This window comes from Podarcis bocagei (assembly GCF_964188305.1).
Source record: "Podarcis bocagei genome assembly, chromosome: 3".
Lineage (NCBI taxonomy): Eukaryota > Metazoa > Chordata > Lepidosauria > Squamata > Lacertidae > Podarcis > Podarcis bocagei.
Genome location: NC_138127.1, coordinates 73,316,815 through 73,330,161, shown reverse-complemented (window position 1 = coordinate 73,330,161; position 13,347 = coordinate 73,316,815). Strand labels below are relative to the sequence as shown.

At 39.1% G+C, this 13,347-nt stretch overlaps 1 protein-coding gene across 8 annotated transcripts in view; it reads left to right on the top strand.

Annotated features, from left to right (window-relative positions):
- KIF6 (kinesin family member 6) overlaps nt 1-13,347 on the top strand; it is a 156,325-nt gene that overhangs the window by 86,865 nt on the left and 56,113 nt on the right. For all 8 annotated transcript variants that reach the window (XR_014005924.1, XR_014005925.1, XR_014005926.1 and 5 more), the window contains exon 15: nt 9,540-9,595. Coding sequence is in view for 1 of the 8 variants with exons in the window: in XM_081186405.1 (XP_081042531.1) it covers nt 9,540-9,595 (56 nt within the window). In the remaining 7 variants the exon portion in view is untranslated. The remainder of the gene's footprint in view (nt 1-9,539; nt 9,596-13,347) is intronic.

Genomic DNA, 13,347 nt, shown 5'->3' with positions numbered 1-13,347 from the left:
AGGCTAAATGACTGAATACATACACATGCATACATAGAATTATTTATTATTCACATAGCACTTTTAAAAGTGCAAGAGAGCCTATACAAAATATTTTTACGGTTCTGTGTAAGAAATATGTTTATAGTCTTAGAAGCAGCTGCAAAAAAATGGCTTTAAGTTTTGTCTTCATTGTTTTTGTGAAGCAGTGTGATTAGCTCTTATATCATGTATCAAATGGCAAATACAAGTTCAGAGTAACAGAAATGCCTGTTTCTGGAGAATTTATTGGTCAGTAGGTGCTCCTGACAAGGTTAAAAAAAAGCATAATACATATAAAAAGGAGGGTTATAATAAGTATGTTTACCAAACACCATATGTGCAGTTTCCAAATTTTGATTTTTACTGGTACAGTTCTATGTGTGTAAGTATATACTGTATTGAAGGACCAAAAAGCAATATAAAAAATTTAATTAATAAATAATAGATACACAAGACACCACTCAAAGAACAACAGTTTCCTCATCTAGGCCCACAGCTTAAAACTCACAGCTTATTCTAATATTGCATGTTATCTCCATTCCAGGAGTCCTTTGTGATATTATATTCATGGAATCATTTTGACCTCTTTCTTCTTCAGTTTCCAAATTTCCTTTTTCTGTAGAAGTAAAAATACTTTGTCATCTAGTACATTAGGTGAAACATTTTGAGGGTCTTTGATAAAAGGTTTTAGCAGTGCTATTTTTCTAGAAAAAGAGGTGCTGGAACTCACCACAAACTTCTCTCTTGTTCTCTTACAATGAAAAGGGCGCCCACTTGAGAGGTGTTGGAACTGAGTTCTGGTGGGTTCTGGCTGACAAAAAGGCCTGAGTATTAGAATAGGAGAGTTAATTAACATTCAGACCACAGGAGCATGGTGACTCTCCAGGAAATTCCATCACAACTCCAAACAAGGTTGCCTGTCCAATGATTCATAATTTTCCATTTCTACATTTGGCACTTATATGTGGCGCATCTCCAGGACTCACTGAACACAAGAAGAAGCCTGGGAATTCTGGAGATAAACATAGGTACTTAGACAGATGTCTTGCATCTCTTTTCATAGTCCTCTCACACTTTATACTCCTTTATCCTTCCCAGACATCTGCTTTGGATTTTTATTCCTTTGGTTGTGCCTTCTTTTATTATATTCTTTATTCTGATAACTATCTTTCACTCCACCACGGACATTGTGTTCAGAACCATCACATAGCTGATCAATCATTATCTTCAGCTAGAGTGATAGATGCCCATATACTTTTGGAAGCTGTGGTTTGAAAGTTTTCTCTCAGAATGATAAAGAGGTATATTATTGCTTACTATGGATATAACAGAGAGCAAACAAGGCACGTGTCTCTGCCTAACAAGGCTGAGACATGAGGTAATATAGTATTTCCATCTTCTGTTATGCACCATTATCTGCAAATCCTGAGATCATGGCCATTGTACTTTTTCAAAATCTGTGATTTTGCAGAGGCTATGGCTGTGTCAAAATGAACAAATATACGCACAATGTAACTGGCTGTTTTTAACTATATAAATTCTTTATACATCATATAAACATAACTCTTTTCACATTATCTAATTGAGTAGAAGCAATTAAAGACCAACATTTAGAACAGGAAATACAAATACATCAATTCTTATATACGTAATGTCCAAATAGAAGCTTTTGTGTTCGACGTATGTCTTAGCCAAAACAAGTGTCAAACGTAACAACTTTAAGGAGCAGTACTTGCAAAAGATGAACTTTTCTTCGTAATGTTCCACATCTACCTTTGCAAAGTATGGTTGTTGTATTCAGCTGCTGTATGCAGGTATCAGACGAAGGATAGGGAAGATCTTAACATGTGCCTTTGCAAAATATAGTTGCTGTATGCCGGTGTCAGATGAAAGAATTTAAAATGTGACAAGGATTCCCGGAATAATACCTTGTTTCACCCCTGCCGGGCTTCATCAGCCATGCATACTCATATTTTGTGTATCAGAGACATGGAACGAGTGACATGGCAGATACCGCATGTTGGTTGAATTTACGTAGCTATCGGTTTGACAGTGTTGTGTCAAAACGAAGGCATTAATATGTATGTGAGTCACTATGTCCATGTGTTTGTGTGTATACTTTGGTCCATGAGGGCGTTCAGTTTTCTATGCTTCCAAATCTGTGTAGATGTTTCCCCACTCACACTAATGGGCAGTGCTTGCTGGAATGCATTGGGACTATGTGTTGCTTTCCTCTCCTCTCAGTTAGTCCTTCCTCACTCTCCATAACTTTTATGGAGCTTTTATTTTTGAGAAATTGTGTGTGTGTGTGTGTGTGTGTGTGTGTGTGTGTGTGTGTGTGTGTGTTGTGAACAGCTCCACCAACACCTATCCGAGACACCTCATCATGGCACTTAGGGGCGGAGGGAGAAATGTCAGCTGCACACATTGAACACTGGTACGGACAAGCCTTATATTTCTATCACAATGCATTGTGTGGCCCTGTTAATAATCATGTAAATAATCATGCATGAAATATAGCCATATAATTCCTATGGTTTTTCTAAAAGACTATAATTTCTTCTCTTATTTCTGAGGTGTTTTTTAAAGGTATTACAGGTGGTAGTTTTCAGGACATCTACAGTAGTACCTCGGGTTACATACGCTTCAAGTTACAGACTCCGCTAACCCAGAAATAGTACCTTGGGTTAAGAACTTTGCTTCAGGATCAGAACAGAAATCGTGCTCCGGCAGCGCGGCGGCAGTGGGAGGCCCCATTAGCTAAAGTGGTGCTTCAGGTTAAGAACAGTTTCATGTTAAAAACGGACCTCCGGAATGAATTAAGTACTTAACCTGAGGTACCACTGTATTTGAGATGAACTCATGTCAAAATAAGTTGAAGAATTCAAACCCAACCTTTGAATCAAATCATATTTAGTTTGTAATCCTAACATTTAAGCAAACCCTATTGAACAGAGTGGGACTTTTTCTGAGGAAACAAGCGTAGAATAATACCGCACTTCTAATATCGGCATAGTGCATTGCAATGCTCATTAAAATTGCCGTAGATGCCATACAAACAGAGCAAGGAAGTCTTGCTGCTGCTTGCAGAACGCATTAGTAAAAGAGGTTTGGAACTCCAAATACATCACACTTGTTCAAAACAAACTCCTCTCAGATCTACTCTGTAATTTGGAACATAGCTGCCGAACCGCCACTTGTACAGAAACTCACTGACCCAGCCACTGTTCAAATTTCTAAGTAAGGATTATATATACAACACATTTCAAAGCTAACTTAACTTTCTTCTAAATGTAAACCTCTTCTATGCCAGTATTACTATATGCAGTAGGATTGTCATGTTTCTCATTCTCTGCTTGACTTTGGGTTCACAATTATTTTTATTCCACTGTATTTTCTTTCTTTGGCTTCTTCCCCCGTTTCCTTTTAAAAAATGTGGGTGGATACCTCCATAGACCACTGGAGCAATTTATGCTATGTGGTACTTGGAGATATCTGCATGGCTGCTTTTTATAGATTTCCTTCTGCTACTCTGTGGTGGAGTGGCATTGCCCACCAATCCTGACCACACTAGCATTACCTCTTCAGGCACCTTATCTTCCTTCTAGTTTGCTTCCCAATTGCTTCCAACTTGTCAGTAACCTTAATCGTAAAATCACAGCATTGGAAAAGATCAGAAAGGCATTCAAGCCAACCCTCTGCCATCAACATTTTGTCTATCTGCCAACACCTCCCCCAATCAGTGTGCATGATCCAGACCACAGTGCACCACAAGTAGAATGTATACTCTCTGCAGAAGGTGGCTAAAGGAACCCATCATTCCTTCTTGAATCTGATGAAGTAGGAAAGTGCATACCAAAGCAACATCTGTAACTTGAAATTTTGTGTTATATTTTGTATTTCCAAACTGCTGAACTAACTCCAGAGAGGTGGGTATGTTAGCCACAACCAAGTGTGTCATGGATAAATGGATAATAGATTTATTATGGCCTAAGATTTGGTACTCTAGAGCCCATTTCAACAGATGCACAATTATTTTTTTAATAGGTGTGTGTGTGTGTGTGTGTGTGTGTATATATATATATATATATATATATATATATATATATATATATATATATATATGGGTCAGTGGTGGCTGCAGAGGATAGTAATGATTAGGACTTGTCCTCGTTATTATGTTATTGGATGGGCATTTTGTGTAATACAGAATGCAATGCCTTTTGGATTATACATTGTTTTAATTTTCTGGTTTTAATTGTTTTCAACTTTCATATTTTATCTTGTTAAATTGATTTAAGACTTTTTTTAAGCGACTAGCAAATGTAATAAATAATAATAATAATGGGTCACGGCTGCTGAATGCTAGATGACCGGGAAGAGGATCTCCACAACCTTTTCAATCAGATGTTGTATGGTGGCAGTAGAGATGGGGATAGTTGGAGCTGTGTTGTCCTAATATGCTGCTGCTGAATGGCCAACTAGATCTAAGCTGTGTATGTGCCTGTAAAACGTGGTTGACCAACCTGTGGTCCTCCAGATGTTGTTAAACTCCATCAGCCCCAACCAGCATAGCTAATGGTCGGGGTGGTGGCAGTCATAGTCTAACAATATCTGGAGTATCATTCAGCAGCAGCACACCTGCATACTGCACCTCCAGCTGCCCCTGTCTCCACTGATGCCAGATGATGTCCATCAGTAAGCCCCTGCTCAAAAGAGCATGGGAGACTGGAGAGGCAAGAATAAGAGGTAGACTTCCTCTAGGAAGACAGGGAAACTGTGGCAGGCTGGTAAATAACTTATTAGGTCATGTAACTCATCAAGCCAACCCCTCTGTAAATCCAGGTTGAGGAAATGTCTCTTTTTCACAGCTTGCAAGCTATCCCTTATATTACAGCAAATGCTTCAAACAAACAAACAAAACCCAGGGCAAACCATTTCCATAACTACTTCTCTGTTTACCTCAGAAGCAGTGTGTTAAGTATGGCCCAATTATCCATGTTGGGTTCGGCTCTTAAAGCAATCACTTTTGAGTACACCTCTCTGGTTACTCACCATAGAAATGATCCTTCAAAGAAGGGTATGGAGTCCTAAGATACTAGCTGCTTACAATTTGAAAGAAAAAGTGACTAATTGAGAGGAGACAGTTGCCCAGCTATGCCTCTCATGTGGAAAAGTGCTATTTCTTAGCTTTGTTCCACTGCTCGTTTTGTTAGACAAAAATGGAACTTGCGGGTTTTGCCAATAGCTTCTGCTAGACCAACTCTTGCCCAGATAATCACTTAAACCCAAGGCTCTGCTAACAGTTAAATGCTATAGTTATGTCTTCAATCTGTACAATGATGATTATACACATCTGAGTAACCATTCAAAATTTCATGACTGTCCTGGCCACAAAACCCCAAACAGAATGAGTCATCCCACAGGTATCTTTGATTTATTTCAAGGGAATTATCTTTAAATACATATTTTAATCCCTCCTTTTTATGTGATTGTTTATCTGTATAAAATAAAAGTTAAAGTAAGTTAAGTGTTAGAGACTTGACTCAAATACCTCTGCAAACTGAAGAATTAGAAATTGGGAGGCTCACATTGTCGGTTCCTTACCTGCGCGGTCTCAGGGAGAATCAGATCTGTCAACCCAGTAGTGCAGCCTTCTGCAACCTAATGCTTCCCATATGTTTTGCATCAATAGTTCCCCACCTCTTGAGGATGCAACCCACAAGTTAAAATTTACTTGGTATGGTGACCCATCGTTTTATTGTCACATGAATATAGGACCTCTGGTCTTCAGCAGCCATCTGTTTTGTGCATTTTAACTCCAAATTTGCCTATTTTGTAACCATTACTTGAGGCATCCAAGCTAAAATTTACTTAATGACTCTATTAATGTGGAATTTGTTGAAATATTTATAGTACTTACAAAGTTATTCAAAGTTTTGTTTATGGGCCATCTGATTTCAGGATATTGCTTCATTAACTATAAAAAAATATTCTAAAAGTTACACAAGCAATATGAAACAAGCCATGAATATTTTAATAGTTTTATTCATGATAAAGATTGTTTTGGCAAGAATCAACTGGGTGGTGGAGTTTGCACTTTGCTAACAAGTAGGTCAATGTGGGGTTTGATGGTTGTCAGACATAATCTCAGATCATTATGGATACACAGGATAAAGATATCATTTCTTATTTTGACTAAGCAAACTTCACTTAACTATTAACTAAACCTGGCAGCAGATCTGGTGATGGTTCACCACAAGGTACAGGGATTTGTTTTAAGTGACTTTCACAGCTTTCCTCTGATATTCAGGTGCTGCCTCCAGTGTTTCCACATCAGAGGCAAGCTGTAACTCCTTGTATGAGTACCTGGCAAACTGTCACCGCATTTGCAATAATTATTTTGAGTTTACTTACAAAGCCCACAACCTACTTGGACAGGCTTTACAATCCACTTGCAGATCACAACCCACAGGTTGGGAAATCTTGCTTTAGACTGCACAGCATCAACCCTGACCATAGATCAACATTTTCGTTGCCAGTCCTTGGTAAGTCACTGGCACTTTGTTATCTATTGCATTCTGAGGAGATTTCAGGATGCCTTTAAAATATGTTAGTGTAAATTACTGGTTTCCCAACCTTCAAATTTTAGCCTACTTCTCCAGAAGTTAAATTTCAGACTTCAGGGAGGCATGCAACTTGTCCTTACAACAAGCGTGAAAACTTAAGTACAGTCTTATGGTCAACTAACATAGTCACCACTACACTGGAGCTTAAGCCAGTGTAATTATTTAGGCCCTACATGTTCCAATCAGTAACATCAGAAACACAGTAATAGCAGTAGGGAAAAAAGGCAAGGCCACTTCGTCCGAGAGCCTAGCACAGGGGTGGCTAACCTGTTCCCCTCCAGATGTTGTTGACCTCCAACTCCCATCAGCTCCAGCCAACAGGCCTGTAGTTACGGACATTGGTAGTTGTAGTCCAGCAACATCTAGACAGCCAAAAGCTAACTACCTCTGCAACTCTGTATCACCCACCAATAACAGCATTCCTCTGGCTAATGTCCAAACATTGTCACATGTGAAAGATGCCATGTGTTGAACACAAATGTCACTGAACGAGTTCTGTCTCCTGAAACAAAGCACATGAACGTGGCCAGTAGGAGTCCCTGGTGTCTCCTCTAGAACACCTAGTGCCACAATTGAGTGGTTAGGGGAGCAGCAGCTGATGCTGGGAGCCTTTCTCGGGCAAGAGTGGGAAACTCTGAGAGTCTAAGCAGCAGTCTGAAAACAACTGTTCCTTTTCAGTGGAATATGTCAGCATCAGCCTGGAAGGGAATGGTCAACCAACTTCATATCTTGGTGGGAGAATATCTGCACCTTGAATTCTGTGGCAATTGCCTCCCAGAAGAAATGTCTGAGAACTGTAAAAGGATCAAATATTTCACAAAGACAATATTAATAACTAGTGAGGGTTGTGCTCTTCCCTCCCTCATCTCATCTCATAATTTGTTTGATTTTTCTGAACTTTCTTGGATAACTCTTGTCATAAATCTGGGCCTCTTTGTGGCAGTTCTGTAGGAAAGCTTTGAAAGACCAGATCCATGGTCTCCTCATTAGCCCTCCCTGCTAACAGTATTCCTTCTAAAGCAGAATTACACTTTCAAGAAAAACAGTGGCAGGAAGGGCCACTAGTGACAGCACAGGCCGTTTCCTTAAGGCCAGGAGCATTCATTGCCAGCAAAGTGCAAATGAATACTTCCCATGCATCCCAGTGGGCCTTCCATGTGACTTCTGAAGCTACATAATGCTGGACTTTAGCAATGGGGAGTTTAGTGCCACGGACAAGGAGACGGTGTTCTGACAGATGCTGAGTAGTTAGAACAGTCTCCACCAATCTAGCACCCTGCAGATGTTTTGGATTGCAGCTGCCATCAGCCCCATCCAGCACACTGAGAGTGATAGGAGTTGTAAACCAAAACATCTGGAAGGTGCCATATTGGCAAAACCTGAACTAATGTATACTGTATAGGGAAAAAGTGTTTCCTGAAATGTGCAGGCCCAAGCTCTTCGGAGTTTTGTAAGTTTAATTGGGTCTAGAAGCTAATAGGTCACCTGTTCCACCCAAGCAAGCAAGCAAGCAAGCACTGGTGTAATACGCAGAAAAAATGTCACTTTATTCTGCCTCAGCTACAGCTTGGAAACTGTCTTCAGTGGTAGCTCTGTGTAGAATATATGGTAAATTTAAATTTGTGACGTTATCAAAGCATGATCCTTGTTGTCCAGGAAGCAGCTAGGATATGAAGTCTTGCTGATAAAAGTCATCACACAAACTTAATTCCTACCTGCAGAGTTGTAATATAGTCATCTACCAGAATGGAAGAAGGAACATTTAATAAACTATGGAAGTATTAGTGCACATAAAGAGCAGTAGTTTTGCTGTTAGAACACAATTCCAGCACACATTTTGCCAGACCACTGGGGTTAACACTCATAACCATGCAAAACACGTCATTGGATCTTTTTTTCATGGTTTGCCATTTCAGCACTTCTGACCAGTATGAGGGTTAATTAGGTGAGTACAAGCATAGAGGAAAATATTGCAGCCTACCAAGTCACTGGTGCCATTTCCTGCAGCCTGCCTGCATGTTTTTCCCTCAGTTTTCCATCACTTGAGTCAGTCATGTGTTGAAGTAAGCCGAAATAGTATGCATGCAAACTTTCTTTTTGCTGAAGCCTAATGAGGAGATGTGCGTTAGATGCTTTTTAAAGGTGATTCTGGGAAAAAGCAGTGTTTAGGTTAGAAACATGCTATGAAAGAAATGTCTATTTATTTGTTCTTTGTTTCTAAATAAATTTACCATGTCCAAAAATTGCCCAAGCTAGTTTGGTTGATTGTTAATATTGGTTTGTTGTTGTACTTTCCACCCCAATGTTTTTATCAGTGTTGTTTTTTACATTAAAATAATTGCACAGGTATTGTGAAATTTGCTAGGACAATTCTAAAAGCGGAGAAATACCAGTTACAAATAAGGACTTGGGCTTTAAAAAAACAACAACCAGTAAAGGGATGTGGGAATCCTGAAACATGTATCAAAAAAGTGTTATTTCAGAATGTGCAGTGAGAAGGATACAAAACACAAAACGTGAAAAATATGTTTCAATACCATAATCCTGAAATTGGATGGAAACAGATAATAGAACAAGTAAATGAATGACATTTCACAAGTCTTGCCTCTTCATCGTTACTATCTATGAACAATGCATGTTGATTATGGTAACGTTTTGTTTTGCATTGTTTGGTCATGGAATTTAAAAAAAATGCAAATTGCAAATATAAAGAGCAACCTGCAACTATCTCAGTTGGAATGTTGTTCAAGAATTAACTCAGATTAAAAGAAAAAGGAAAGAGCTCATATTCCACAAGTAGAAAAGTGTGTTGATCTGTTGACACCAGAGTATGTGCCACCAATTCTGTTTTACAGTAATCTAACTAACCTACACTGTTTTGTTTACTAGGTTTGCTGAAGCAAAATCTATGGGAGAAAAAGTAAATGAAATAAGAAACAAAATCAGTAAGTAATCCATGAATCTTCCATGTTCTGTTACAATGTCATCATATCAAGCCATTTTAAATGTTTTTTAAGATCAGCTGTTATCAGAGAATGTTTTTTAAGATCAGCTGCTTATCCTGTGCTGGATGTTACCACCAGCTATGACTTCTGCTCATCTTTCTGTATACTCACCTCTTAAGTCTCTACTATCAAAGGGTTTTTGTTTTGCAAAGGAAGCCAGCAAGGGCTTTGTGAAGCAGTGTATTGAAGATACAGTATGGTCCTGAGTAAGGTGACAAGAGTACTGGTAAAATAATACCCGTACAAGTTGCAAAATAGATCCTATATAACCATGACCCATCAAAGGTATAAACATTTTCAGCCAAAGCTCACCTTTAACCAGGAATGCTAAAATCAAGATGCCCAATAGCCACTGCTGTCTCAAACATTGGGCCTGGTGCCAAGCATATACGTATGTTGTGGCAGACATCACAAATCTTGTTCTTTTCCTTACCTATCTTCTGAAAAATCTTGTTGGCTCCCTAGGGTTTTTTTTTCCTGGGGGTGGGACATTGGGGAGAAGGGAGACACATCTTTGACACTGAACCATGTCCAGTTCAGTGCTTAATGTACTGGGTTGCAATGCTGGCAGTCCAGATTCATCTATAGTAGAATCATAGAATAGTAGAGTTGGAAGGGACACTGAGGATCGTCTAGTCCAGCTGCATGCCGTGCTTATCTGTGAGATGCACAGCTTGCTTATCCTGATCTACTTCATCCGATTTTTGTGCAGATAAGATGCTGTTCTTAACTCCTTGGTGGAAGGACAAGATACAAACCTTAATAGTAATAATGAAATAACAAATTATTCTTAGTCCAGAATGATTAAGGTAGGGAAATGGTTAGGATTCTCCCAAGTTTCCAAAATATGCAGTCATTTTTCAGTATCTCAGTAATAATCACGGAAATGGTCTAGACACCATAATGTGTGTTCTAGTTGTAGAATTCTTGGTCGTTGAGGATGAAAGATTGTATCATTTGCATAATGATTACTCATTTAACTTGGGGGTAAAAACAGACAAGTATGGTGGAAGTGGTTTAAACACACATCCTCTGCCCTGAAGAGATATGCCTCAGAATGTAGCAAATGTGTGTACAGACCATTTCTATCATACTTAGGATGTTACGTCTGTCTTCAACCTGCATTTCTAATAACAAACTAATTTCCTCTAGCAATAAGAAGTTTGCTCAGTGTGTGTTCTCAGAAAGTGGTCAACTTATATAGTGGAATTTCTCAGTGCCGATCCTTGAATAATGTATATGCTACACATTGCAGGAATTTGATACGGGACTTCCTGCTTATGTTATGCCGGCATTTCTTTCTATGTCTCCTACTTCCTGTGCTCTCTTTCCTTGTTGCATTTTTCATGTTGTGCAGTCAGGGCCAGATTCAGGTTTGATGAGGCCCTAAGCTACTGAAGGTAATTGGGCCCTTTATATGTCCAGCTGTCCTTTGTCAACAGCAAATTGTCGCTGTTTTTTGCGTTGAATATATGCTATATGGTAATTTATGGACCTAATAAGTATCTAAAACTATTTGCACATAAGAAAATATGTATTTTATCAAAGTAATTGATATAGAAATGAGCAAACCAGTGATATTTTAGGGAGCAGGCTAGCAGGCGAGGCCCATTTCTTACATCATAGGAGCCTACACAACACAAAACACTGTTGCTATATGTAGGTTTTATTTTATTTGTTTTCTATCTTAAATTTTGGAAATGTACATCCAGGGTTTTTTTCTTTAATTTTTTTTGGGGGCCCCCAAGAGAGTTGGGCCCTAAACTATAGCTTGTTTAGCTTATATGTAAATCCGGCACTGTGTGCAGTATTAACTATAGATGGAATTGATTTGCTTCTCCCACAACAGGGTATATTTGCATGGGTAACAATATACTGTGATCTGCCATAGGATCTATGGATGAAGGACCGTATATAAATTTAATAAATAATAATAATATCATATTCAATTTTTTTTTAATTTAATCTGCCACAAGAGGGTTATAAGTAATCCCAGGCAATGGAGATACAATTTGATATGTGATTTCTTGCACCAGCTTCACACTTTGCATTGTGTGGGTTGCAGCAGCACATTCTGGAATCCCCTATGTTTGCTTGTAGATGAGCAGGATGAGGACCTTCAATAGCTTCCCAAAATCCAGTGCAAAAAAGTGAAAGTGAAATGCACGCTAGAATCGCAAAGCTCTTACACAGTACTAAAGCAATTCTGAAACAGCTGCAGAGGCAAGAAAACCCCCTTGGTACAATTCACTCAATGATAAGCTCATTTAAATCCCTGTTGGTTTTGATGGAGAGTGTTAAGCACATTCTCAATTTTCCCATTAAAGTAAACAGAACTTACACGCTTATCTTTGGGTGGATCATACTGCTAGTACATAGTAAATGCAATTGTAAATAGCCACAGGAATGCACCCATTGTTGTCTGAGTCCCCCCTCCCGCCACCTCACTAATGTCCCCAAGACCTAACTTGTTGTCTCAAGTTTGTTCTATTAAAGCTAGCACTATACAACCAATGTATAAATCTCCAGTATCAAAAGAGTCCGCCCCTCCCCGCCCCCCGATTCTGAAGGTAGATTGTGTGGACAATAGGACCATTACTTAACTAAATGTGACTTGTATGTAGAATGCATAAGCAGAGTATCATTCATTACGCCATGCATGGTTCCTAATCTGCCAGAATTATACTGGAAAACCAGACTGCAGGAATTGTAGCCATCTGTGGCCTACAGCTATATATTTAATTTACTTTTATTGTTGTTTTGGTTTCCTTAAAGCATTCCTGGCTGCCCCAGTGTGCACAATTAAGGCCAGATCACATAAGTATCAGTTTCTATTTTTCCAGCCAACACTTAATAATAAAAAAATTCTCTACCACAAAGGTCATAGGAGGACCTTTTGGTAAGCCACTTGATGCAATGTAGAATCCATTTTACCAGTCTTGATGATTTGCTGTGATAGTGACAGACAGCAGTTGGCTGTAGCTTGAACTTCTGTCATGCATACCTCATCATTTCCCTTTTTTTAAAGAAAACAAATACTACTATTTTGCAACAGAGGTATACAAAACATTGCAGCTACTTAATAAGTGTCCCAGCTGATATAGTGGCATTTGGAATGAAACTAAGATATTGAAACGAGTTCTCTGTTGTCATATATTATTGTTTTCCTAACTTGACAAACGAATTCACAGGCACTGAAAGTGAAGATCTGTTGCAGTCCTGAAAATTAATTACTGCTTCAAAAGATTCCTTTAATATTTATCCTCAGATTGGAGAATATCATGTAAATGTGCTAATAACAATACTCCTATTTTGAATCTAAAAGAAGAGAACACAGCAGGATTGGGAAACCTCTGGCCTGCAGTCTTGGCATGCCTAGGGGTCCAATTTGGCCCGCAAGGCCATTCCTCCTCAACCATGCCCACCCAGCCATCAGTTGATGCCACTGGTGACAGGCGTCACTGCTGATGTGCAGGAGGACAGGGTTTAACCCTGCATTGGTTGTGTACCCTATTGCCAGCAGGGAACAGGATGTCACAGCCAAGTCAGCAGCATTTAATCTTCATTCATCAGCTCATGAGTGGAGTTTCAAGCCTTCTCAAAAGCACAGCTCATGTGCTCCTCCTGCAAGCAGGTGAAAGATTGCAGTGGAGTGGGCAAGAAGCAACAATTTTGAGAAACATTTTAAGACA